General features: G+C 52.3%; 1 protein-coding gene across 2 annotated transcripts in view; it reads right to left on the bottom strand.

Annotated features, from left to right (window-relative positions):
- Positions 1-22860, bottom strand: part of TTC7B (tetratricopeptide repeat domain 7B) — a 270549-nt gene that overhangs the window by 84800 nt on the left and 162889 nt on the right. For both annotated transcript variants that reach the window (XM_068964694.1, XM_068964695.1), the window contains exons 10-14: positions 14407-14490; positions 13088-13192; positions 11096-11213; positions 9034-9091; positions 1897-1969 (exon numbers count right to left, since the gene is read on the bottom strand). In XM_068964694.1, the coding sequence (XP_068820795.1) occupies positions 1897-1969; positions 9034-9091; positions 11096-11213; positions 13088-13192; positions 14407-14490 (438 nt within the window). The remainder of the gene's footprint in view (positions 1-1896; positions 1970-9033; positions 9092-11095; positions 11214-13087; positions 13193-14406; positions 14491-22860) is intronic.

Genomic DNA, 22860 nt, shown 5'->3' with positions numbered 1-22860 from the left:
TCTGCTTCTGAGCCCTAGAATCCCAGCTATCACAGTGGGGACCTATCGTCTCATGGGGGCGAGGGGAGGGTCTGCAGTCCAGAGAGGAGACGTGCCTTGGGCGGGTCCCCCAGCCTCGTGCGGAGACCAGAGCGGCTCTGCGTCCACTTCCTCCTCCGCAACCTCCTCCGGGTCAGACAGCAAAGGCTCTGAGGACAAGGGGGGCTTCCCTGTGGCTCAGCTGGTAAAGAATCTGCCTGCAATGCAGGAGACCTGGGTTCGATTCCTGAGTCGGGAAGATCTGCTAGAGAAGGGAAAGGCTACCCTCTCCAGTATTCTGGGGCTTCCCTGGTGGCTCAGCTGGTAAAGAATCCATCTGCAATGCAGGAGACCTGGGTTCGATCCCTGGGTTGGGAAGATCCCCTGGAGAAGGGAAAGGTTACCCACTCCAGTATTCCAACCTGGAGAATTCTAGGGACTATATAGTCCATGGGGTCTCGAAGAGTCGGACCCGACTGAGCGGCTTCCACTTTCATTTCACTTTCACTAAGGACGAGGGCCCCTCCCCGTCGCCCTCCCTGCCTGGGGGGGGGGCAGGCACATGGCACAGCGTCCTGCTGGGGGCCTCCGGAGGCCCATGTGGCACCCACAGAGCTACAGCAACTCCTCCCCTCCCCAGGGACAGCCTACTGCGCGGACAGCACTCAGCTTGGTATCTGGAGAGACTCAAAAAGGCAGGTACACTCGCGATGTCTGTTTTCAGGGAGGTCCAATCCAATCAAGAAAAAACGGATACAGGATCCAAAGTGGTGCTCTCAGAGGCCAGGCTGACCTGAAGGAATTCCAGGTTGGTTCCTTCATTCACCCAGCATTAGTGAGTGCCTACCACGTGCCAGGGAGCGTGCCAGCTGCCAGGGCAAAGCAGTGATGGTGACTGTCGGGGGTTCCTGCCCTCGGGGAACCTGAAGTCTAGAGAGAAAGACAGCGAGCAGGAGCGCAGGACAGCAGGGAGGAGCGGAGTAGGGAGCCCGGTGAAGGGGCTTCAGGGAGGAGGCGGGAAGAGGTCCCGGTGCCGAGGGAGGCGGGAGGTGGGTCACCCCCGACAGCTCTCGCTGCAGCAGCGCGTGGTCAGGCCAGCGGCGAGCCGTGCGAGGCCAGGCAGCAGGACCTGCACACGGACCGGGTCTCTTGGTTCCCGCGGCCCCCGGCCCCCAGCGGGAGCCGCCTAGCGCCCTTCGCCAGGCTCCAGGAGGTCAGATGCGTGGGCACAGCCCGGCCTGCCGGGGGAAGCGCGTGTTCGGGGAGCTGACCCTGAGTCACCCTCGGGCCGGCGCTCGGGAATGTGCTGGGGTCGCCACCAGCGTCTCCCACCTGGTGGGCCGGCGGGCACGGGGCTGCCGCCGGGAAGGTGGAGACCGGCGGAGCGCGGCCCTGCGGCCAGGCGGGCACCGCGGGGGCTCGTTTCGGGGAGCCGCTGTGCGTTGCTGTTCACCCTCCTCCGTGTTTGACAGGGACGGGTCTGCTCTGCGTACACCGCCAGCATCCTCCGGCCGGCCGATGCCCGGGCCCCTCCGGTGACGGAGTCCCTGCCGCGCAGCTCAGCCCCAGGCTCTGTGAGCGAGCGGCGGGGGGCTCCCTGGCGACCCCTGGGGTCACCAAGTGCTGACCCGTCCCCACCCGACCCGGGGAGCCCTCCAGATTGCATGTGTGACCTCCAAAAGCAGGGCCCGGCCTGCCTTGTGTCTGCACAGCTGCCGCTCCAGCGGATGAAACCCGGGGCCTGTGCCGAGAACTCAGCGTCCCTGGGGAGAGGCTTCAGGGCAGCCCCAGGGGGCCGAACGCAGACGCTCCCCACCCCAGACCGCGCTGAGGCGGAGCGGGCACCGGGCCTCTGGGCGCGGGGCCGGCGGGACTGACCTGTCTGGAGATGGCGAGCTGCAGGGCCAGGTAGAAGGCGGCCTGGTGGTCCGTGGGCGACAGGCTGTGGGCCCTGCAAGAGCGTGGGCAGCGGTTAGGGCATCAGGGGCTCCCATCGGTGCTTTTACTTATACCGAGGCCCCATATTAACAAGCTCTATGTTGCACACAAATGAAAGTATTTGATAGCCCTTATGGGCTCAACGTTTTCTTTTTATACAAGACATCATCGTAGTCCGTCTTCAGTAAGTTCTTCTCACTAAGACCCCATTTGGTGCGACACTGACAGAGACTGCAGGTTGCTCCTGGTCCGAGTTTGCATGGCCCATCTTTTGACACTTTACTTTCACATTTTCTATATTCTTATAATTCAGTGACCTCTCTTGCAAACAGATTAAATTGCTTATGAACCCAGTGTTGCTGTCTTTGTCTAGCTCTATAAGACAGTCACTTATAATTATTGTACTGATTCATATATTTGGTTTTAAGTATTTCCTTTTTGGGGTGCTTTCTATTTTTCCTCCCGGATCCCGGTTTCTTTCTGCTTTCTTTCCTTATTTTGGAATTATTACTTTCTAATCAGCTTTAACTTTTAAACCAGTCATACATGTTGCTAAAGGTTTTACAGTATTTTTAAATATGAATACCCTTAGTACAATAAAGTCTAACTACAACTTAAAGTTTTTGTTTCATGTAAACTCTTCTCCTCTGTCCACTAGCTGATGGAATGCACGTCCCCTCTTGGCCCTGCACGTGGGATGACGCGTTTCTGGGCTTCATCTTGCATCGGCAATGGCAGCCGATGAGCCTGGCTTCGAGAAGGAGCCTGAGGTGGAGAATCCGCAGGACGCTGTCTGACGCCCTCAGCGGGCGCCTCCCTCAGGCTGGGCAGGCGAGGCCACGTGTCACCCTGGGAGGCGTGAGCACTCCTGGCAGGCCGACGGCTGCTGTGGTTAAGTTTTGGCTTGGCCTTGATGCTACTTCATCCAAATTTCTGGACTTCAGAGAAACTATATGAAAATCAAAGGCCTGGCTTTGCTTGTAAAATGAGGTTTTGGTTTTTTGATGAACTGCAGGGAGAAATGGAGGATACTCATTCACTCTTTTGAAGGTTCCACTAAGTCCCACGTAGTTTTCTAAAGACACGTAACTGTGACATGTAAGACTCCATGCCCAGACACTAGACTGTCTATCAACTGGCTTTTGGAGCCAATAGGAAGAGGCTATACTGGCCTCTTACTTGATGGCAAGCATGTCATTCTTGCTTTTACGTGGAAGTCTACTGTATTTTATAAACAACTCAAAATGTGGCTATAGATGAGACATAATTCTGTGTCTAACAGTGCAGTGGGAAGAGAAAAGCAAACTTTTACTTTCTTTAAAAGGCACTGTAGAGCAGACTAATCACAAACGGGGAGGGCCGGACAGTGAACAAAACCTCAGACTGTCCTGTCAACATTCTGTGATTAAGGGAGGATCTTCTACAGCAAATTCAAGATGAAAAAGAATGCCAAGTCACCATAGAGTCAACTGTGGCAAACACGCCGAGGATGGATTTCTATAGTAATAAGGCCTTTTTAACAGGGCTGTCTGTCTGCTGTGGGGAAAAAGGCGAAAAAGTCTTCTGAATGTTTGCAACCCAGAAAATATGCGAACTTCAACAACCCGGGGCACTATCTGGGCAAAGACCCTGATGCTGGGAAAGACTGAAGGCAGCAGGAGAAGGGGACGACAGAGGATGAGGTGGCTGGAGGCATCACCGGCTCGATGGACCTGAGTCTGAGCAGGCTCCGGGAGTTGGGGATGGACGGGGAGGCCTGGCGCGCTGCAGTCCATGGGGTTGCAGAGTCGGACGCGACTGAGCGACTGAACTGAGCTGCTCTGGGCAAACGTCGTAGCTCACGTGTGGGACTCGGGGGAACGAGGGGGTGAGGGGGGACCCTCTGTTCCTTTTACAATCTTAAGAGCGAAACTCCCATCCCTGGGAAATAAGCTTGCCTCAAAACACAGCTGGAGGACTTCTCTCACTTTAGTCTAAGAAGCTGAGGCTGAAGACTTGCCTTTGTTGCCCTTGGAGATGCTGCATTTCTAGCGGAGGGCTACTCAGAATGCCCCAGTTTTCATTACTTGACAGGCATTGGTTTTCCATGAATTTGTACATCAAAGAATTTTTTTTCTTTGGTGTTCATAAAAAGTAAGATTGGAATGTCATGGTTTCTGTCTCTCCCAATTATTCAGGGAAAATGAATACAAAATGAATTATGAAGAGACTTTGAATTAGTTAGCATTATTTATTTTATCTCATCTTCTTTCACAATTAATAAAACCAGCTTCCTACAACCCTCAAAAAGAATTCCACAGAGCTAAAATTTTCTCAGCACAGTTTAGACTTTTTACAAATGAAGTTAAATTAAATCATGGTTGCCTCTACCCAACACCAACCAAGCAGAAAGCTGGCAGTGGTCTGGCGAACTCAGGGTGTGGATAAGAATGGCTCTGGCCAAGGGCCCTTCCTACTTAGCATCTGCAAACCATTATTAACTGTTAACCCACAGCACCAAGAAAGAGACGTGCTAGAAACCTTGGCACCACTGGGGTGCATTAGGACATCTGAAGAACTGCCAGTGCGGCTGACGATGAGTATACAGTCGCCAAGTTTCTGATGAGTTAAAACTTAAACACACACATTTTAAAACAGCTTATTTCCATAACTTGGTTAAAGAGATAATCTGGTCACTTCAGCCTATGAAAGAAAAGAAGAAACACGGAGTTGCCCAAGAAAACTAGGAAAGCTCATGGTGTTCATCTCAGGTAGACTCTAAAAGCCTCTCTTCAGCTGCGCAGGACGACTTCGGCAGCGAGGCGTCCCGTGACACCGTGTCTGTACGCCCACAGGAAACCTGCTCGACAGAAATCACCAAGCCGTGCAGGCGAGAGGAAGGGCGTTGGTGATCTTGAAAACTGCAAGCCTGCTGGACCGTGTACGTGAGTAGAGAGCAGCCCTCTAAACCCCATTCCCACGTGGTGAGTATCTGGTGAAGCTGCTAAGAGAAATTCAAATTCCTAAAAGTGTCATCACGGGGAAGCTCACAAAGTGCTTCCCTTGTCAAAGCGCCTCTGTATTAATTAATTCCACGCTTTAACAGAAACAGCTGTTAAACTATTGGCCCACTGGGGCCACCATCTATTCATCCACCCACCCATCTATCCATCCATCCGTCCAGTCATTCATTCATCCCTCCAGCTACTCAGCCAGCCAGCCATTCACTCAGCCATCCAGCTATCCATCCATCCGTCCATTCACTCACTCATCCATCCATTCATTCAGTCATCCGTTCATCCAGCCACTCAGCCAGCCAGCCATTCACTCAGCCATCCATCCATCCATCCATCCGTCCATTCACTCACTCATCCATCCATTCATTCAGTCATCCGTTCATCCAGCCACTCAGCCAGCCAGCCATTCACTCAGCCATCCAGCCATCCATCCATCCGTCCACATATGCAGTACCTACTGTGATGCCAGGCCCTAGCCCCAGTGAGAGCCCCTAGAAGCTGCCACTCAGATCCATTCATCTTCTTAGAGAGCTCTGCAAACAACACTGGTTTTCTTCACTACACTTCTGTACAGGACAAATGAGTGGGTTCAGCCTCTTAGGCTGAACTTGTAAGCATATGAACAGCTGAAGAGTTCAATATCATGGTGCGATCACGTAACTGGGATGTCTTCAAAAATCACCTTTCTGAATCCAAGAGGGAGAACCCTTTCTGAACTCTGACCCTGTCATAACTGAGGTGTTTTTCACGGCAGCTCTGCAGCCTCACCACTTTCTGAGCTGCATCATTTTCTTTTTAACCGAAAATTCCCGAGCAGTTGCATTAGCAGAACCGTGGGAAGGCTTACAATATACGGCAAAAAAAATTCTCACCCAGACGATTTTTAAATATCCATTTACATATAAGAAGTGACACAAGTCCTTCTCATGCTCTTAAAATCGTTCCCTTATAGCTTTTCGTGACACGCACGGTCACAGACTAGGAGCGTCCTAGTTAATGTGTACTTGAAACAAAATATTTTGATTCCTTTGAAAAATATACTTAAATACACATAAATAAAAATTTAGGTTAGCCTTCCCCAATATAATCACATGGGTTAGTAGGATTTTATTCCTCTTTATTCCCATATGAACAAATATTTTAAAAATCCCTTTGAACTAGAAACTAACAAAAAGAGGGACAAAAAGAAATTCAGGCCAAGGGAGCAGCTGTTACCTAACACGAAGTCACGAGCTGCGCGGCTCAAGGCAGAGACCACCATGGCTGTTTTTAGAGAGCCAGTAGACGAGCTGCTTTAAGAAAAGTGAAACAGATGTAATGACCACTTTCTTAGGCGTCCATGTGTGGGTTTTACAAAGTAGAACTGGAAAATTTAAAACTCCAGATCATTTGAAATGGAAATGCTTTCCACACTCGGTGCTGAAGAGCATCAACAGAAACTTCGCGCCGAGACAGGAGGTCTGTTTGCAGCTGTCAGTTGGTACTTTCTGTCGTTAACCAGTCTGGGACTGGCAGTGTGAAGGAGCTATGGTGAGCCTGCTAGGGAAGGGAAAGGAAAGAGATGAAAGCATCTCAGACTAACTGAAACCCAGCGGTAATGATTTCATGAAAAAAGGAGCATGTCCACGGTGACGGTTCTGCAGGAAACCCAGGTTCTAGGGACAGAGATCCATCAACAATTATCAGGGACCAGAGAGCGCTCAGACTACCACAGAGCTGCACTCAGCTCACGCTCTGGTGAAGCAATGCTCAAAATTCTCCAAGCCAGGCTTCAGCAATACGTGAACCGTGAACTTCAAGCTGGTTTTAGAAAAGGCAGAGGAACCAGAGATCAAATTGCCAACATTGCTGGATCATTCAAAAAGCAAGAGAGTTCCAGAAAAACACCTATTTCTGCTTTATTGACTATGCCAAAGCCTTTGACTGTGTGGATCACAATCAACTGTGGAAAATTCTTCCAGAGATGGGAATACCAGAGCACCTGACCTGCCTCTTGAGAAACCTATACGCAGGTCAGGAAGCAACAGTTAGAACTGGACATGGAACAACAGACTGGTTCCAAATAGGAAAAGGAGTACGTCAAGGCTCTATAGTGTCACCCTGCTTATTTAACTTCTATGCAGAGTACATCATGAGAAATGCTGGGCTGGAAGAAGCACAAGCTGGAATCAAGATTGCCGGGAGAAATATCAGTCACCTCAGATATGCAGATGACACCACCCTTATGGCAGAAAGTGAAGAGGAACTAAAAAGTCTCTTGATGATAGTGAAAGGGGAGAGTGAAAAAGTTGGCTGGTTCCATCACTTCATGGGAAATAGATGGGGAAACAGTGGAAACAGTGGCTGACTTTATTTTTGGGAGCTCCAAAATCACTGCAGATGGTGACTGCAGCCATGAAATTAAAAGACACTTACTCCTTGGAAGGAAAATTATGACCAGCCTAGACAGCATATTAAAAAGCAGAGACATTACTTTGCCAACAAAGGTCCGTCTAGTCAAGGCTATGGTTTTCCCAGTGGTCATGTATGGATGTGAGAGTTGGCCTGAAGAAGGCTGAGCCCCGAAGAATTGATGCTTTTGAACTGTGTTGTTGGAGAAGACTCTTGAGAGTCCCTTGGACTGCAAGGAGATCCAACCAGTCCATCCTAAAGGAGATCAGTCCTGGGTGTTCATTGGAAGGACTGATACTAAAGCTGAAACTCCAGTACTTTGGCCACCTCATGGGAAGAGTTGACTCATTGGAAAAGACCCTGATGCTGGGAGGGATTGGGCGCAGGAGGAGACAGGAACGACAGAGTATGAGATGGCTGGATGGCATCACTGACTCAATGGACATGGGTTTGAGTGAACTCCGGAAGTTGGTGATGGACAGGGAGGCCTCGCATGCTGTGATTCATGGGGTCGCAAACAGTCGGAGATGACTGAGCGACTGAACTGAACTCAGAGATCCTCCCGAAACTTCAGGGTAGGTAACTGAGCTTCTAATATAACAGCAAGAAATCAGGGTAACACAGATATTTAAGGAGACAGGATCAATACCAATTCTACATTGGACGTCACAGTGCTATGCTCTCAGCGATTCATCACACCTCCAGGAAGAATCAGATCAGGGCACCGTGGTGCAGGGGGCTTCCCAGGTGGCACTGGTGGTGAAGAACCCGCCTGCCAGTGCAGGAGATGTAAGAGACCTGGGTTTAGTTCCTGGGTTGGGACGATGACCTGGAGGAGGGCATGCAGCCCACTCCAGCACTCTCGCCTGGAGAATCCCATGGGCAGAGGAGCCTGGCAGGCTGCAGTCTGCCGGGTTGCAAAGAGGAGTCAGACACGACTTAGCCGCAGCAGCAGTGGTGTAGTGGGTACCAGAGAAGCTGGTCAGCATCAGAGACCTTGACCTTCCCGACTTCCATAGCCACAGGCCTCTGGCTCTTCATCCCTGCGTCTCAGACCCTTACCTGCAGTGAACACACACCTTGTCTTGTCTACTTACTGATGTCGGCCAAAGCTCAAGTAAAGGGTGTGAAAGGGCCCTGGGACACACAAGCATTGTCTAACATAGGGCCTTCTCTAATTTCGTGAAAGGCACAGCGATGGGGCTGACCGTAAGGTGTTATGGAACACGGCAGGGATAGAGAGCCCTGGGCCTGCTGGCCTGACTGTCTTAGGTAGTATTTCAGAGACTGTCCTAATATCTGGCCTTTTTCATTTCCTAATATAAAAATCTGCAGCTTGACATGTTAAAAAAGAAAAAAGCAAGCAAAGAATGATCCTTTTTCTAGATGATGAAAAATGTCTTTAATAAAAGGAATCATCTCCGTGGACATAAAAAGTACCTCTCTTGGAGCTGAAACAACTTGATTAGGAATGAAAATGTGCCCAGATGAATAAACAGATGAAGAATGCGGATCTGCACGGCAGCAAGTGACGCAGCACGTTTCATGCTGTATGTTCGGTGCTCAAGAGGAAAGACTCCCAGGGGTGGAACACTGTTTACATAATCCTTATAAATATCTCTTCTTTTTATACTCACCACACTCTGGTGTCATTGTGTACAGCCGAGTGAAGAGAGGAACTCCCACTCACCTCTGAAATGCAAGAAGCGCCTTTCTCTGAAGGACCTCCTGCACCCCTCGCAGAGAAGCTAAGGAAAGGGTTCAGTTAGTCAGTGACATAGAACAAATACGAAACATTACAAAACCACACATTTGACTGATTAAGAGCCACAGATTCTGGGTGCCTACATGCCCAGTGTGCCCTGGTGCTATAGAGGATGGCAGACAAAGGCCAGGTCAGCTGAGGTCCTTACGCTTGGGCATAACTCTGCAACCATGCCAAGGGGAGAATGGGCGGTGGCTGGGCAATCTTGGTACCCCCAGGAAAAGGGGCCCATCTTCAAAAGACCAGCTGGGAATTCCAGAGAGGAAAACATTCTCAAGGGCAGGCATGTAATCCCCAGGTGAAGCAAGACTCTGCCAAAATGGACTAGGAGAGATTCAAGCACCAGTGGGTGGATTAGACAGTCTTCAGAGAGCCTTCTGGCACCAAGAACCAAGGACACCAGCCTAAGGCCAAGAGAGACCAGCTTAATTCAGGTGGGCAATGCCCAGGACCTCTGATATCTTGTTGTGAACCCCAGAGACAGACCGGGCAAGCTCAACAGCAAGACTGTAAATCAGCTCAACCCTGCCCCTGTGTACAAGACATGAGAAAGGGCACCTCAGAATCTGGTAGAAGCTAAAAAGATACTCCTTACTGCAACAACAGAAAAAATCCTGCTTATGGTTGCCTCTGGAGATGGCCCTTATCTAACGAATCCAGCAAGGCAGAGCCCATCCTGACATCGCTCTGAGGATGGCGGAGGGCTGCCAGAACTGGGTGTAGCTGAAACCCATGGCTAACTCAGAACAAGAGTAAGTGAGCCAGAGGGAAGCAGAGGGGTGACCCAGGGGGACCATGGACACAGATGAACCCAACAGGGCCATGCGACTCAGCCAGGGCCCAGCAGGGGCACAGACCAAAGACTTTACGTGGGTAAATACAAGGTACTAAATTTCACTTCGCTGAAAGTCTGCTACAGTTAAAAGATGTTTTGGGTATTGCCAGTATATCAAGCGTATATGAAAAATTGGCAAAAAATCTATTACTGAGAATCAATGGATATGCAAAATTTCTCCAGGATCTTTAGGGATCGAACCCAGGTCTCCTGCATTGGAGGCAGACACTTTAACCTCTGAGCCACCAGGGAAGCCCCTTTGATATTTTAGAGCAGAGGAAAGAAATATTTGGGGTAACATGTGAAATAAACTCTAGCAATATTACAAAGGAAGAAAAAGGAAGTGATGCGAGGGTAGTGTTTTCTCTTAAGGGGGCTGTGATTTCTGGGGACACTTGAAGGGCTCCCAGGTGGCCGGCAAAGTTCTATCTCCTGAGCAGGGTGGTGACTGTAAGAAATTTTCCCTTATAATAATTTACTGAGTTAGATAATCATTTTTTAGATTTTTTTTTGGTATCTGTGTTATATTTCACAGCAAAACATTCAAGAAATAATAGAGCTCATAAAAACAATTTAGCAATTGACCCTTTCTGCAAACATTGAACTGAAAACCTCATTAAGTGCATAAAACATACTTAAGATTGTTTTTTAGCCAAGAACACATCTACTGAAACAGTAAATACGTCCAGAGTGTAGGGTCACTGCATGGACTGTGAGCCCCTGGATACACACGCACGTGCCTGTGAGCTAAGATGTGCAAATGGAGGGGGCGGGCCCTGAGAAACCAAGGTGGGCTTTCTGGGGGAGGTGAGCCCCGAACACTCCTGCATTCTTGGGCCTAAGACCAACATCCCTTCACACAGGGTGGGCTCGGCTGGGGCTGGGGCACAGCTGGCTGCAGGCCAGAGGGGTTGCATCGTCTCTCATAGCACAGCTCTGGGCAGACCCCCCACATCTGCCAGCACACGCCCCCGTGAAGAGGGACCTGGGCGCCCAGGCCCAGGGCCATCGTCACCCACTCCCCGTCTCTGCCCTGTCTGAGCAAAGAGGACGCCGGGGGCAGGGCCCCCAGGACCGGGGGACCCACCCTGCGCCTTCCGGAGACTCGGGGCAGCGGCAGTGCCGCCAGCCCCCGTGGGTGGCCCCACTCACCGTCAGTGGCCTGCAGACTGTAGGTCAGCCCCAGGGCCAGGTAGCCTTTAGCCTTGAACTCTGACGTTTTCTCTCCTGCATCAACCACTGTTTTGGCAAACTTCTCGGCTTCTTCCAACTGAAAAACCAGATCAGTTAAAAACAACAACAACCTGCAGAATTTCTAATGAGAGTTCCCCAAAGCATCTGCTGCCAAAGACGATTTCTGATGAGTCACTGTTAAAATAAGTCCAAAGCCTTCCAGGGCCACTCTGGAGACTGTGTTCTCTTAATTTGAGCCTCTCGAACAGGCCTCAGGACCCCCACTTGGCCTTTTTCCTTTAAACTACCCCGTGTTGCCTTTCTGCCTCTTTCCCAAGGCCCCTTTCACACTCTGTGGGGCTATTCCGTCTCTGCTCTTCTCCAGGGGGCTCTGTGGCTGGGCTGTGCTGGACTCAGAAGTTACGCACGTCTGTACGTGTGATTTGCAAAGAACAAAGGTCTTGAAATGTTTTGTGCTTCAGTCGTTCCTTTTCAGCATGATACAAAGAGTCCTTTAGGCTTGGATTTTCTCTCCTATAAGCTGTTAAAAAATTTCAAAACTCCACCTATTTATTTTATTGAGTTGGCCAGAAAGTTCGTTCAGGCTTTGTACGCACAGGCCAGAAACCCAAATGAACTTTTTGGCCAACCCCATACACTACACAAGGCATGGCTGTCACCCCAGCAGCTTCCAATGGGAAAGCAGTGCAGCCGCAAACCACACCCACAGTAAGGCGACCTTCTGCGCACCTCATCAGAGACAAAAGCAGCAAGGCTTGTTCCTTCGGAGCATGGTAAGTATTGATGCTGCTGAAGCTGGGGGACAGTACATGGATGACAGCTGATTACACGCTTTCCTTCTGTGGTATTTTGAAATTTTAATAATAAAAATATTTTAAAAACACAGAAATGACTTGCTATTCTCATCTTGAAAAAAAGAGGTTTATTTAAGGCGTCATGGAGTTGAACAGTGCCACGGCTGGAAGCTGGCACGCCCAAAGAGCAAAGGTTTGGTCCCCGGCCCTGGCCCCCGTGCAGAATCTGCCTGCTTGCCCCCTCGCTTGCCACGCCAAGCTGCTGAAACCTGCATGGGCCACACAACGCCTTCACAGCTGTGATTCGGGTGAGAACCTGCTCTTTCAAGATGCCTCTTTTCTTCCACATTTCCCGCCTCCCCCCACCTCCAATTCCCCCTCCGCTGGTGAGAATAAATGGAAAAAACAAGCAACAAGGACCATACTAAAAACCTCAGCCAGGAGCCTCTGGCCTGTTTGGGCAACTTCTTATCACGAACCTCAACATGAAGTTAGAGGAGAATGTTAAGACTCCACTACGTGTGATGGTCATCCATACACCATCTCAGCAACAGCCTGAGTTGTCTAGCGTCTACTCAAAGGGTATATTTTTGAGGAAGCACACCGAATCAATGGACACGAATTTGAGCAAACTCTGGGGGACAGGGAAGGGCAGGGAGGCCTGGTTTGCTGCCGTTGGTGGCGTCACAAAGAGTCAGACACGAACAGCAATGATTGCTGCAGGTCAGGCTCTTCCCGAATTCTAACCCGAACAAGAACGTTCGAGAGGAAAGCCTCTGTGCAAGGAGAGGGATGAGGGGGCTGGGTTTACACACGCGCTAAAGCGGAGGGTGCCTCTTGGCTTTACAGAAGAGCTCAGGCTAAGAGGGAGCTGCTGAGGGACCAGCCCTTTCGGGTCCTGCACGACTTGCGTACAGGATGCACCTGAGCAGCGTTCCGGTTCTATCTCACCATTTCTACCTCTGAAGCGCATTCCCACGGAAAACAAGCACCTGGAGTTTTACTGATTCCTGAAGTCCCTGGGGCGGGAGCTAAGGCCCGAGAAGGCCAGAGGCCCAGGCCAGGAGCCCGGGGCTCGAGCGGCCTTGCTTGTGTGCGGCCAGTGATTCCTGCGGTCCCCTCTCCACCCAGATGGTCAGGGCGCGCGGGCACTCACCCAGTGCAGCGAGCCCACACACAGCTTGGCGGCCAGCAGCGGGATGGCGGCGTCGTCCGGCCTCAGGCGGATACACTCCTTCAGCACCTTCACGGCGCGCGCGGACTTGGCGAAAGGAGAGCGTCTCTGTGAGACTCAGCGTTTCTGAGCAGAACCAACACCTGAAGTCTTCCCAGAGGGGTTTCTGGTGAGGACACCCTCTAAATGAGGTTTTCCAACTTGGGCCCAACCGAGCAGGGGTCTGGGGATGGTGGTAACCAGGGGTGGAACTTCTGGGGGACTGGGGAGTAAACTGTGGTCAAAGCAAGTGAAAATGCTTCCCTGGCATCGGTGCCCTCCCTTCATTCCCTACCTGCGCAGTCGCTGTAAAAGTAAGGGAAAGAAGACAGCGGAGGTTTGTGGCATTATAGAAAATTAACTGCCCAACTTAAAACGTGTGTGTGTCTGTGTGTTAGTCACTCAGTCGTGTCTGACTTTTTGCGACCCCATGGATCGCAGCCCACCAGGCTCCTCGGTCCATGGGATTCTCCAGGCAAGAATACCGGAGTGGGTTGCTATTCCCTTCTCCAAGAGATCTTCCCAACCCAGGGATCAAACCCAGGTCTCCTGCACTGCAGGCAGATTCTTGACCATCTGAGCCACCGGGGACGCCCGATTTAAAGTGTACCGTACAAAATCTCTGTCTCCACTTGCCCGAAAAAAAATCTTGTGTCTCAGACTTGACTATTTACTAAAGGGCCCAAACTAACAAGAAAAACAGTGGCCACTGTCTTTTATCGAGAGTGTTCGGGCCAGGACTACTTTAGCACCTTGTGGGTGTCATCTCACTGCCTGATGACAAGTCTATGAAGCTGGGACCACGTGTCTATGGGGTGGATACTGAGGGACCCGCCGGGGGGCATGCGGCCGAGAGGGCAGCGCCAGGCCCCTCTCCACAGTCCTCCCTTTCAACCACACACAGCCTAACCACACACAAGCTAACACAGCCATGTCTTGCTAACGATAATTAACAGACGTGCCCCTCCAGGAACAGCTGACACGCTTAGAGGAGTGAAAGGCGTCGGTGTGAAGAACCGACCTTAGTTTAAGCCATATCTTCATAAAGTTACAACAACTAGAAAAAATGCCAGAATTTCAAAATTTTTCTTCTCCGTGACGTCTCCATGTTGGCCCCCAAATAATTAAACGTGACCATTCATTTCTTAACGACCACAGGAGCGTTTCAGAGAACTGGTGCAGACGTCTACCGGGCCCCACCGCATCCCATGAAAGTCGAGTCACCCGTGGGTGCGGGGACTGCATGCCGCGGGGAGACTCACTTTTCCCGCAGCCATGAGCGACAGAGCAAACTGGTACCACAGGTGGAACTCCTCGAAGGCAAACTTCATGGCTCTCTCCAAGCACTGGTTGGGAGAGAAGAAGGCAGACGGGCGGGGTGAGCTGCCAGCGTCCCGGCTGGACAGGGGTGAGCGTGGGTCCCGCCAGACCTGCCTCCTGGAGCGCTGAGCACACCCTCCCACAGTGAGCACCCCCGCGGGCCCCCAGCCACACGCTGTGCCACAGGCCGGGACGGTCTGCAGCTGGCTAACACAGCCTTTTCTGGTTCAGTCTCAGCATATTTTATTTACAGTCCATTTTACGCATCTTAGTGTATAGTTCTGAGAGTTTGGACAAATGTATATAACAATGTAACCACCAATACAGACTAAATGAAGTGCAGTCCAATCTGCCATCCCCCCAAATTCTCCTGTGTTCTTTTGCAGAGAAACTGTTCCGACACTGCCTCCGACCCCCCAACCCCCGCCACTTCAAGACTGGAACCTACATTTGTCCTTATGAGTTTTCCTTTGCAAGAAATGTCATAGAAATGAAGTCAGGCAGTATGTAGCTTTTTGAGTGTGGTTATTTCCATTTCGGATAACGCATATGACACTCATCTATCTGCACAACACGACCCTTGATCCCAAAGAGCCTCTCACGTGGTACAGGGAAAGAGGAAGTCACAGTAAACCGCTCAAACGCAAGGTCCCGACCGACAAGGCTCCCGAGAGGAGGAAACGGAGAGCCCTGGGAAGGCGGTCTTGGGGAACAGGAACGGCGTCCTGGAAGAATGCACTTGAGCCGGGCTTTCACGGATGAGAAGGGAAAACACACAGCTGGGATTTGGAACTGGTACTTCCGGGCGTCCCGGTAGCTCAGTCAGTAAAGAATCCGCCTGCAGTGCGGGAGACCTGGGTTCGATCCCTGGGTCGGAAAGACGCCCTGAAGAAGGAAATGGCAACCCATTCCAGTATTCTTGCCTGGTGGGCTACAGTCCATGGGGTCACAAGTCGGATACGACTGAGCGACTACACCACCGCCGCTCCCGGACGAGGGCGGACACACAGACACGGAGGCAGGAGTGCACTCTTCTCCGGCAGCCCCGGAGCCCTCAGCGTGCCGGGGGGCAGACGGCCCAGTGTGGCAGCCCCGGAGCCCTCAGCGTGCCGGGGGGCAGACGGCCCAGTGTGACCCGCCGAGGGCTCCGGGGCTGGGGGCAGGCGTGGCTGGGGCTGCGGCGCTGAGCGCCCCTCCGGCCTCGCCTCCTCTGACTGCCCCTCCCTCCCCACCCAGCCTCGCTCCCCCGCCTCTGGGCGCCCACCCGCCTCAGCCCAGCCCAGCTGCACTCTGAGAAAGTACCCAGGGCGGAGATCCTGGCTCCCGTCTCTCCAGGGGCAGAGCTACAAATCCAGGCCACCCAGACGATGAGGAGCCTCTCGTTTCTGCACAGAGTGGCTCGGCCACCCCAGAACTTCAGGGAGACTGCGGGTGGGGAGGGGTGCACCCCAGGGTGGGGAAGGCCAGCCCTAGGTGGACACGGGGGCCGGGGCCTTCAGAGCCAAGTGCAGAGCTGAGGGATGTGGCTGCAGTCAGCATCAGCAAGGAAGGGCCACTCAGGGAAGGAGCGGGGCCAAGTGAGACGGGAGGGAGAGGACCCCAGAGTGTCTGGCCTGCATACCGAGGAGCAAACACATGGCACAGAAGGCCTGTGTGTGTGTGTTCATCAGAGAGAGGGGCAGAGAAAGAGACAGAGAGAAAGGCACTCTAGAATTAAGGGAGAGTGCAGAGGCAACCTGAGAGGAACAGGTGGGCAGAGAAGAAACGGGATAAGCCAGAGGCCCAGGCCCCCAGAGCAACGGACCCTGGGCCGAGGCCTTCCCGCCAGGGGACAGGTTCTGCAGGGTGCAGAGGCGCGGCCCTTGGACCCGGAGACGCAGCTCAGCCCGTTTCCTTCCTAAAGATGGAACGAGCCAGCTGCTGGGAGGAACGGAAAGGAACAGGGCTAGGAGCTTCCAGAATGAACAGGGCAGTGGCACCCTGAGGGAGCAGAGTGCGCCCTCGGAGGCGGTGGCCGCTCCTCTGCAGTGAAGCCCCTCGCGGCTCGGGGGCAGGAGAAGGCAGGCTTTGCTCAGGAGGAGCGGAGGCGAGGAGGGGCGTGCTCAGCGTCCGACTCTCCGTGACCCACGGACTGCAGCCCACCAGGCTCCTCTGTCCACCGGACTCTATCAGGGAAGCCCCAGGGGCTCAGCGGTAAAGAATCCACTTACCATGCAGGAGACCTGGGTTTGATCCTGGGTCAGGAGGATCTCCCGGAGAAGGGAGTGGCAACCCACCCCTGTATTCTCGTCTGGGGAATCCCGTGGACAGAGGAGCCTGGCGGGCTGCAGTCCATGGGGTCACAAGAGTCAGACACGACCGAGCGACTAACACAACGGCAAATGATGACGCCGATACAGGATGTGAGGTGGACACGGCCCCTCGCTGGAGACACACCACGCAGACCTCAGGGCTGGCCACGCGACTCCATCCCGCACCAGGATGTCGGCAGGAGTTCAAGGGAGGAGCGCTCAGCGGGCACACATTCTGCCCTTGGCCCCGGACACAGACTCCACGCTGGAGGTGGGCGGCCAGGAAGCGAGAGCCCTGGAGACAGACGGGCCTCCCTGGGATGCCTGAGCAGAGAGCCGGGCCGGCCCGGGGCCGCGGGGCGCTGCAGACGTGCCTCTCCGGGATGCCTGAGCAGAGAGCCGGGCCGGCCCGGGGCCGCGGGGCGCTGCAGACGTGCCTCTCCGGGATGCCTGAGCAGAGACGGGCCAGCCCGGGGCCGCAGGGCACTGCAGACCTCCGGCCGTGGGGAGGAAATTAACCTGCACTCGGTTAAGGCACTATCAGCTTGTCAGCTACTTCTAGATTCGCCTCTCACTAACACAGACACCGGACGGCAGAGACCCAGAGCCCTCTTACCTGCTCCACTATGTGGCCGAGCGACAGGCAGGCACGACTGCGCCTTTAGGAAGTGCAGGAGGGGAAACGAGAGGAAGGCAGCTCGCTGAGAAGGTCGAGCAGGCAGGATGGGGCGCTGGGGGCAGACTCGGCCCAGGTGTGGGGTGGTACAGCTGGGGAAACGCGGGGAGGCCAGGGGTTACGGAGAAAAAGTGAAAAGTCAACAGAATCTGGAAACTGATTTAGGGAAGGGGGATGCGGGATGAGAATGATGATCACACTGACGGAAAGAGGCAAAGGAGTCGGTGTGTGCGGAGGAGGTAGACGATGATCAGAGAGGAGGTGTGTTCCAACAGCTCCGCTCAACTAGCTCACTGCAACACAACCACTGATGCTCAAATGTGTAGACAGACACAGTCAAGTGTTTGAGCGCTTTTCTTCTCCTTTGCTAAGGGGAATGATAAATATCAACTGTCTCCCTGATAAACAAAAGGAGCTCATAGCTGAAACAGTCTGTTCTGAACCAAAAAGCCAGATGCTATAAATAAGCGTGCATCCAAGTTTTCTTCTGTGATAGAGGCTAACGCACTCATCATCCTCAGTGAGAAACGTTCACGGAAGCTTAACTGGTACAGAGCTCCATCCCAGGTGCACCAGGGAAATAGCAGCCCTCATAAAGACAGAGTCTCAGGGCCACCAGGGAGCTCGGGAAGCACCTAGTTGAGGTCCTCAAAGGAGAGGCTGCCAATCAATCACCTCAAAACTCTTCTTTTTGCTTTCAGGCAGGGAAACTGGGGGAAGGACACCCTGGATAAAAGGGGCACAGACTCTCCCTTCCAGGCAGCCAAGCCCAAGGACGAATGAAGAAGGAAAGAGATTGGAGTGTTTCATGTGACCTGAGTACGGCCAATCAGGTGCTCCCGCCACAGAGCTCTCTCCAGAGGTCAGGGCAGGGGAGCGGGCTGCTGGAAGCTGGTTTCTGTGGCTGGGCCTGGGGCCACAGTAGCAGCCAGGCTGGTGGAAGCCCTCCAGACTTAACTGTATCCTCCCAAACTGGGGCAGGAGCCTCCTTAATCTCTGTTCACTCCTGATCTTGAGCCTTCTATGGATTCTGGGTGCTAAATGGGTTTGCACTGGTAGATGCCTTTCCTGCTTGAAAGAACGAGCTGGGCTCTGTTAGCTACAACCTTGTCATGGGTTCCAAGATCACTGCAGATGGTGACTGCAGCTATGAAATTAAAAGACGCTTGCTCCTTGGAAGAAAAGCTATGACGAACCTAGACAGCATATTAAAAAGCAGAGACATCACTTTGCCAACAAAGTTCCATCTAGTCAAGGCTATGATTTTTCCAGTGGTCATGTATGGATGTGAGAATTGGACCATAAAGAAAGCTGAGCGCCGAAGAATTGATGCTTTTGAACTGTGGTGTTGGAGAAGATTCTTGAGAGTCCCTTGGACTGCAAGGAGACCCAACCAGTCCATCGTAAAGAAGATCAGTCCTGAATATTCACTGGAAGGACTGATGCTGAAGCTGAAACTCCAGTATTTTGGCTACATCATTGGAAAAGACTCTGATGCTGGGAAAGATTGAAGGCAGGAGGAGAAGGGGACAACAGAGGCTGAGATGGCTGGATGGCATCACTGACTGGATGGACATGAGTTTGAGCAAGCTTCAGGAGCTGGTGATGGACAGGGAGGCCTGGCATGCTGCAGTCCATGGGGTCGCAAAGAGTGGGACACGACTGAGCAACTGAACTGAACTGAAGGCCATGAAGGTGTACCCAGGCTCCACTTATAACAAGCCCTACCTCCCAGCCCCCAACAAGCACTTGTACCGCTTCTGCCTGCGAACCTTCCAGAATAGGAGAATCACCTGGACAGCAGCCAGAAACAAAGAATCTAGGCTTCACCACAGATCACTGCTGCTGAGTCGCTTCAGTCGTGTCCGACTCTGTGTGACCCCATAGACGCAGCCCACCAGGCTCCGCCGTCCCTGGGATTCTCCAGGAAAGAACACTGGAGTGGGTTGCCATTTCCTTCTCCAATGCATGAAAGTGAAAAGTGAAAGTGAAGTTGCTCAGTCGTGTCCGACCCTCAGGACCCCATGGACTGCAGCCTGCCAGGCTCCTTGTGAATTTGGGCAAAGCCAATCAACCCCTAACCCAGATTCCCCATTACCAAACGGGGAATACAGCAGCAAGCAGTGAGAAATTACCAGGAGGATTAAATTAGCTAATACACAGAAAGTGACAGTGCTCAGATCCAGGCTAGTAGATTAGCTTCTTTTTTTTTTTTTAATGAATACTCTTAAATTAAGAAAGAAAATGAAACATGATGCCTATCATTTTATCCAAATTTAATATATGAAAATTCAAACTTACAATACATTGTATCAGAAATAAGTATTTACTTTATAAAATGTTTCCTCATTTGAGGAAAGGATTCAGACTGAGGACCTTGAAAATAACATACAACTTTACAGAACCAAACGAGAATGTACGTTTGTGCTGAGTGCGCTCAGTCGTGTCCAACTGTTTCTGACGCTATGGACTGTAGCCTGCCAGGCTCCTCTCTTCATGGGATTCTCCAGGCAGGAACACTGGAGTGGGTTGCCATGCCCTCCTCCAGGGGAGCTTCCCGACCCAGGGACAGAATCCCTGTCTCCCACACTGGCAGGTAGATTCTCTACCGCTGAGCCACCAGGGACACCCATATCACTTATTAAGGGAATAATAAAGCAGATACTCCAGCTCCCCAGGTGGAGCAGTGGCAAAGAATTCGCCTGCTAATGCAGGAGATGCAGGTTCGATCCCTGGGTCGGGAAGATCCCCTGGAGAAGGGAACGGCAACCCACTCCAGTATTCTTCCCTGGAGAATCCCATGGACGGAGGAGCCTGGTGGGCTACAGTCCATGGGGTCGCAAAGAGTCAGACATGACTGAGTGACTAACGCTTCCAGTAAGTGGTGTGGAGTGAATGTTTGTGTTCCCCTAAAATTCATATGTTGAAACCTAACCCCCCATGTGATATTAGGGGACCCTGGTCGGGAGGGTGGAGCCACAGAGAGATCCCTTGCTCCTTCAGACACGGTGGGCAGTCTGCAACCCGGACGTGAGCCTTTACTAGACAGCAAATTTGCTAGTCATGATCTTGGACTTCCCAGACTCCAGAACTACGAGAACTAAAAGCTTTTTGTGTACACGCAACCCAGCCTGCGGTACTCTGTTACTGCAGCCCAGACGGCTGAGGCCACAAGCTCTTGGCTAACACTGCAGCCAGGCGCTGTTCTGATTGCTTTACGAGAACTGCCTCATCCTGGTCAGGTGACCCGACGAGGTCCAACAGATGGCTGTTCAGTCAGTGACTCGTGCCTGGCTCCTTGCGACCTCATGGACTGCAGCAATGTCTGCTGGAGTTTGCTCAGACTCACGTCCCTCGAGTCAGTGGCGACGTCCACACAGGTACCGTTCCACTTATCGAGGACGCAGCGGAGCGGAGCTGCAGCCAGGACTGCGCCAGGGCTCAGAGCGCCGGGAGAGCAGGCTCTACGCCCAGCAGTCCGCTGCGGAGCTGGGGCCACAGCTCCCCCTGCCTCTGAGAGCTCCCTACGGACAAGCCGCTTGAACGGCTAGGCCCCTCTCACCGCATAAAGCAAAGTTTGGCTAAATAAAAGGCTCCTGAAAATACCACATGTTCCCTGAACTATTCCTGAGATTCAGCAATATGCCCTTGTTTCCGTGTCCTCTGAGGACTCGGGTCTTTTCAGCTTGCAGGATTTTCAAGAAACCACAGATCTCACGGTGTCCACTAGCACCGCTGTGCCATCTCAAAGGCGCACAGTTTGATAAAGACAGGCCGTGGTTTCCTCTACATGCAGACCTTTCACAGGCCTCCCCCAGCTTGGACCCCTTCCTCGTTACTGTAACAACACACATTCCAGTATAAGCTGTAGGGGTGTTATAAAGACAGACAGGAAATGCAAGCCAACAATTACAAATTAACCCTTTGCGCTGATTCCGAAATATCCCAGCTCTGGCCTCACAGCGGATGGCTGTCCTCCTGAGGGCTCTTGGCAGCCTTTCTGAGAGCTGGCTCGGAAAAGTGCCCAGACAGCTCCAGCTGTTCCTGAGGTCCTGATGCCAAGCATCCCGCTAAGCCACAGAGCGTGTCCTCCTCTACGTGCCTGTGAATGCTGAGGTTACATAAGTCTCTAAGTGGCTCAGGTCAGCAGGCGTGTGTGCACGCTCAGTCACCTCAGACGCGTCCAACTCTTTGCGACCCCGTGGACAGTAGCCCGTGGACAGTAGCCCACCAGGCCCCTCTGGCCGTGGGATTCTCCAGGCAAGGATCCTAGAGTGGGTGGCCAGGCCCTCCTCCAGGGCATCTTCCTGACCCAGGGACTGAACCAGCGTCTCCTGCATCGCAGGTGGAGTTCTGTACCGCTGAGCCACCAGGGAAGCCTCGCAGGTCAGCATCACAAAGGAAACCCTCTTCCAGGGAAGGCGTCTAAGTGCAAGGGGGGCTTGGGGTGTCACTGGGGCGTTTGCCGCCCACAGCCTCTGCTCCTTAGACCAGGTGTTTGCTCACCTTGATTCTGTTTAACTGCACCTTTTACGCGTTCTAGTCATATCTGGATGTGATAAGAGTACAAATTTCCAGTTTCTTCCTTCTTAAAAATTTTTATTATTGAAAATTCTCAAACTAAGACAAAGATGGGGAAATAACAAAATAAAACCCCAAGTACCTGTCACCTTATTTCAACTATCAACTCAATTCTCAATCTTTTTTAAAAAATACTTATTTATTTGGCTGCACGTGTCTTAGTTACGACATGTGGGGTCTAGTTCCCTGACCAGGGACTGGACCTGGGCTCCTGTCTTGGGAGTGCAGGCTTAGCCACCAGACCACCAGGGAAACCTCTCAATTCTGAATCTTGTTTCATGCATATCCCTAACGCATTTCTCCCCAACATATTATTCTGATGCAGATCATAGCATAACATCTTGTCCATAAATTTTAAATTTCCAGTTTTAATAAAGTAGGGAGATTGGGAAGAGACTGCTAAGTCACTTCAGTCGTGTCCGACTCAGTGCGACCCCAGAGAGAGCAGCCCACCAGGCTCTGCTGTCCCTGGGATTCTCCAGGCAAGAACACTGGAGTGGGTTGCCATTTCCTTCTCCAATGCATGAAAGTGAAAAGTGAAAGTGAAGTCGTTCAGTCGTGTCCGACTCTTCGAGACCCCATGGACTGCAGCCCACCAGGCTCCTCCGTCCATGGGATTTTCCAGGCAAGAGAAGTGGAGTGGGCTGCCATCGCCTTCTCTGTGGGAAGAGACTATGTGCTACAAAGTAAAAGAATTCACATTTCAGTAATGGCTCCAGTCTAAGTGGATGAAAATGGACTTTTAAGAAGATGTAGGCTTTTGGGGGCGAAGCCAGATGGGAGTGGGTGCACGTAAGAGGCAGCCTCGGTCACCAAGGCCTAGGCAGGCCGGTGGCTGGAGAAGAGGC

Source organism: Capricornis sumatraensis, chromosome 2, assembly GCF_032405125.1.
Source record: "Capricornis sumatraensis isolate serow.1 chromosome 2, serow.2, whole genome shotgun sequence".
NCBI lineage: Eukaryota > Metazoa > Chordata > Mammalia > Artiodactyla > Bovidae > Capricornis > Capricornis sumatraensis.
This window is presented reverse-complemented; position numbering and strand designations above follow the sequence as displayed.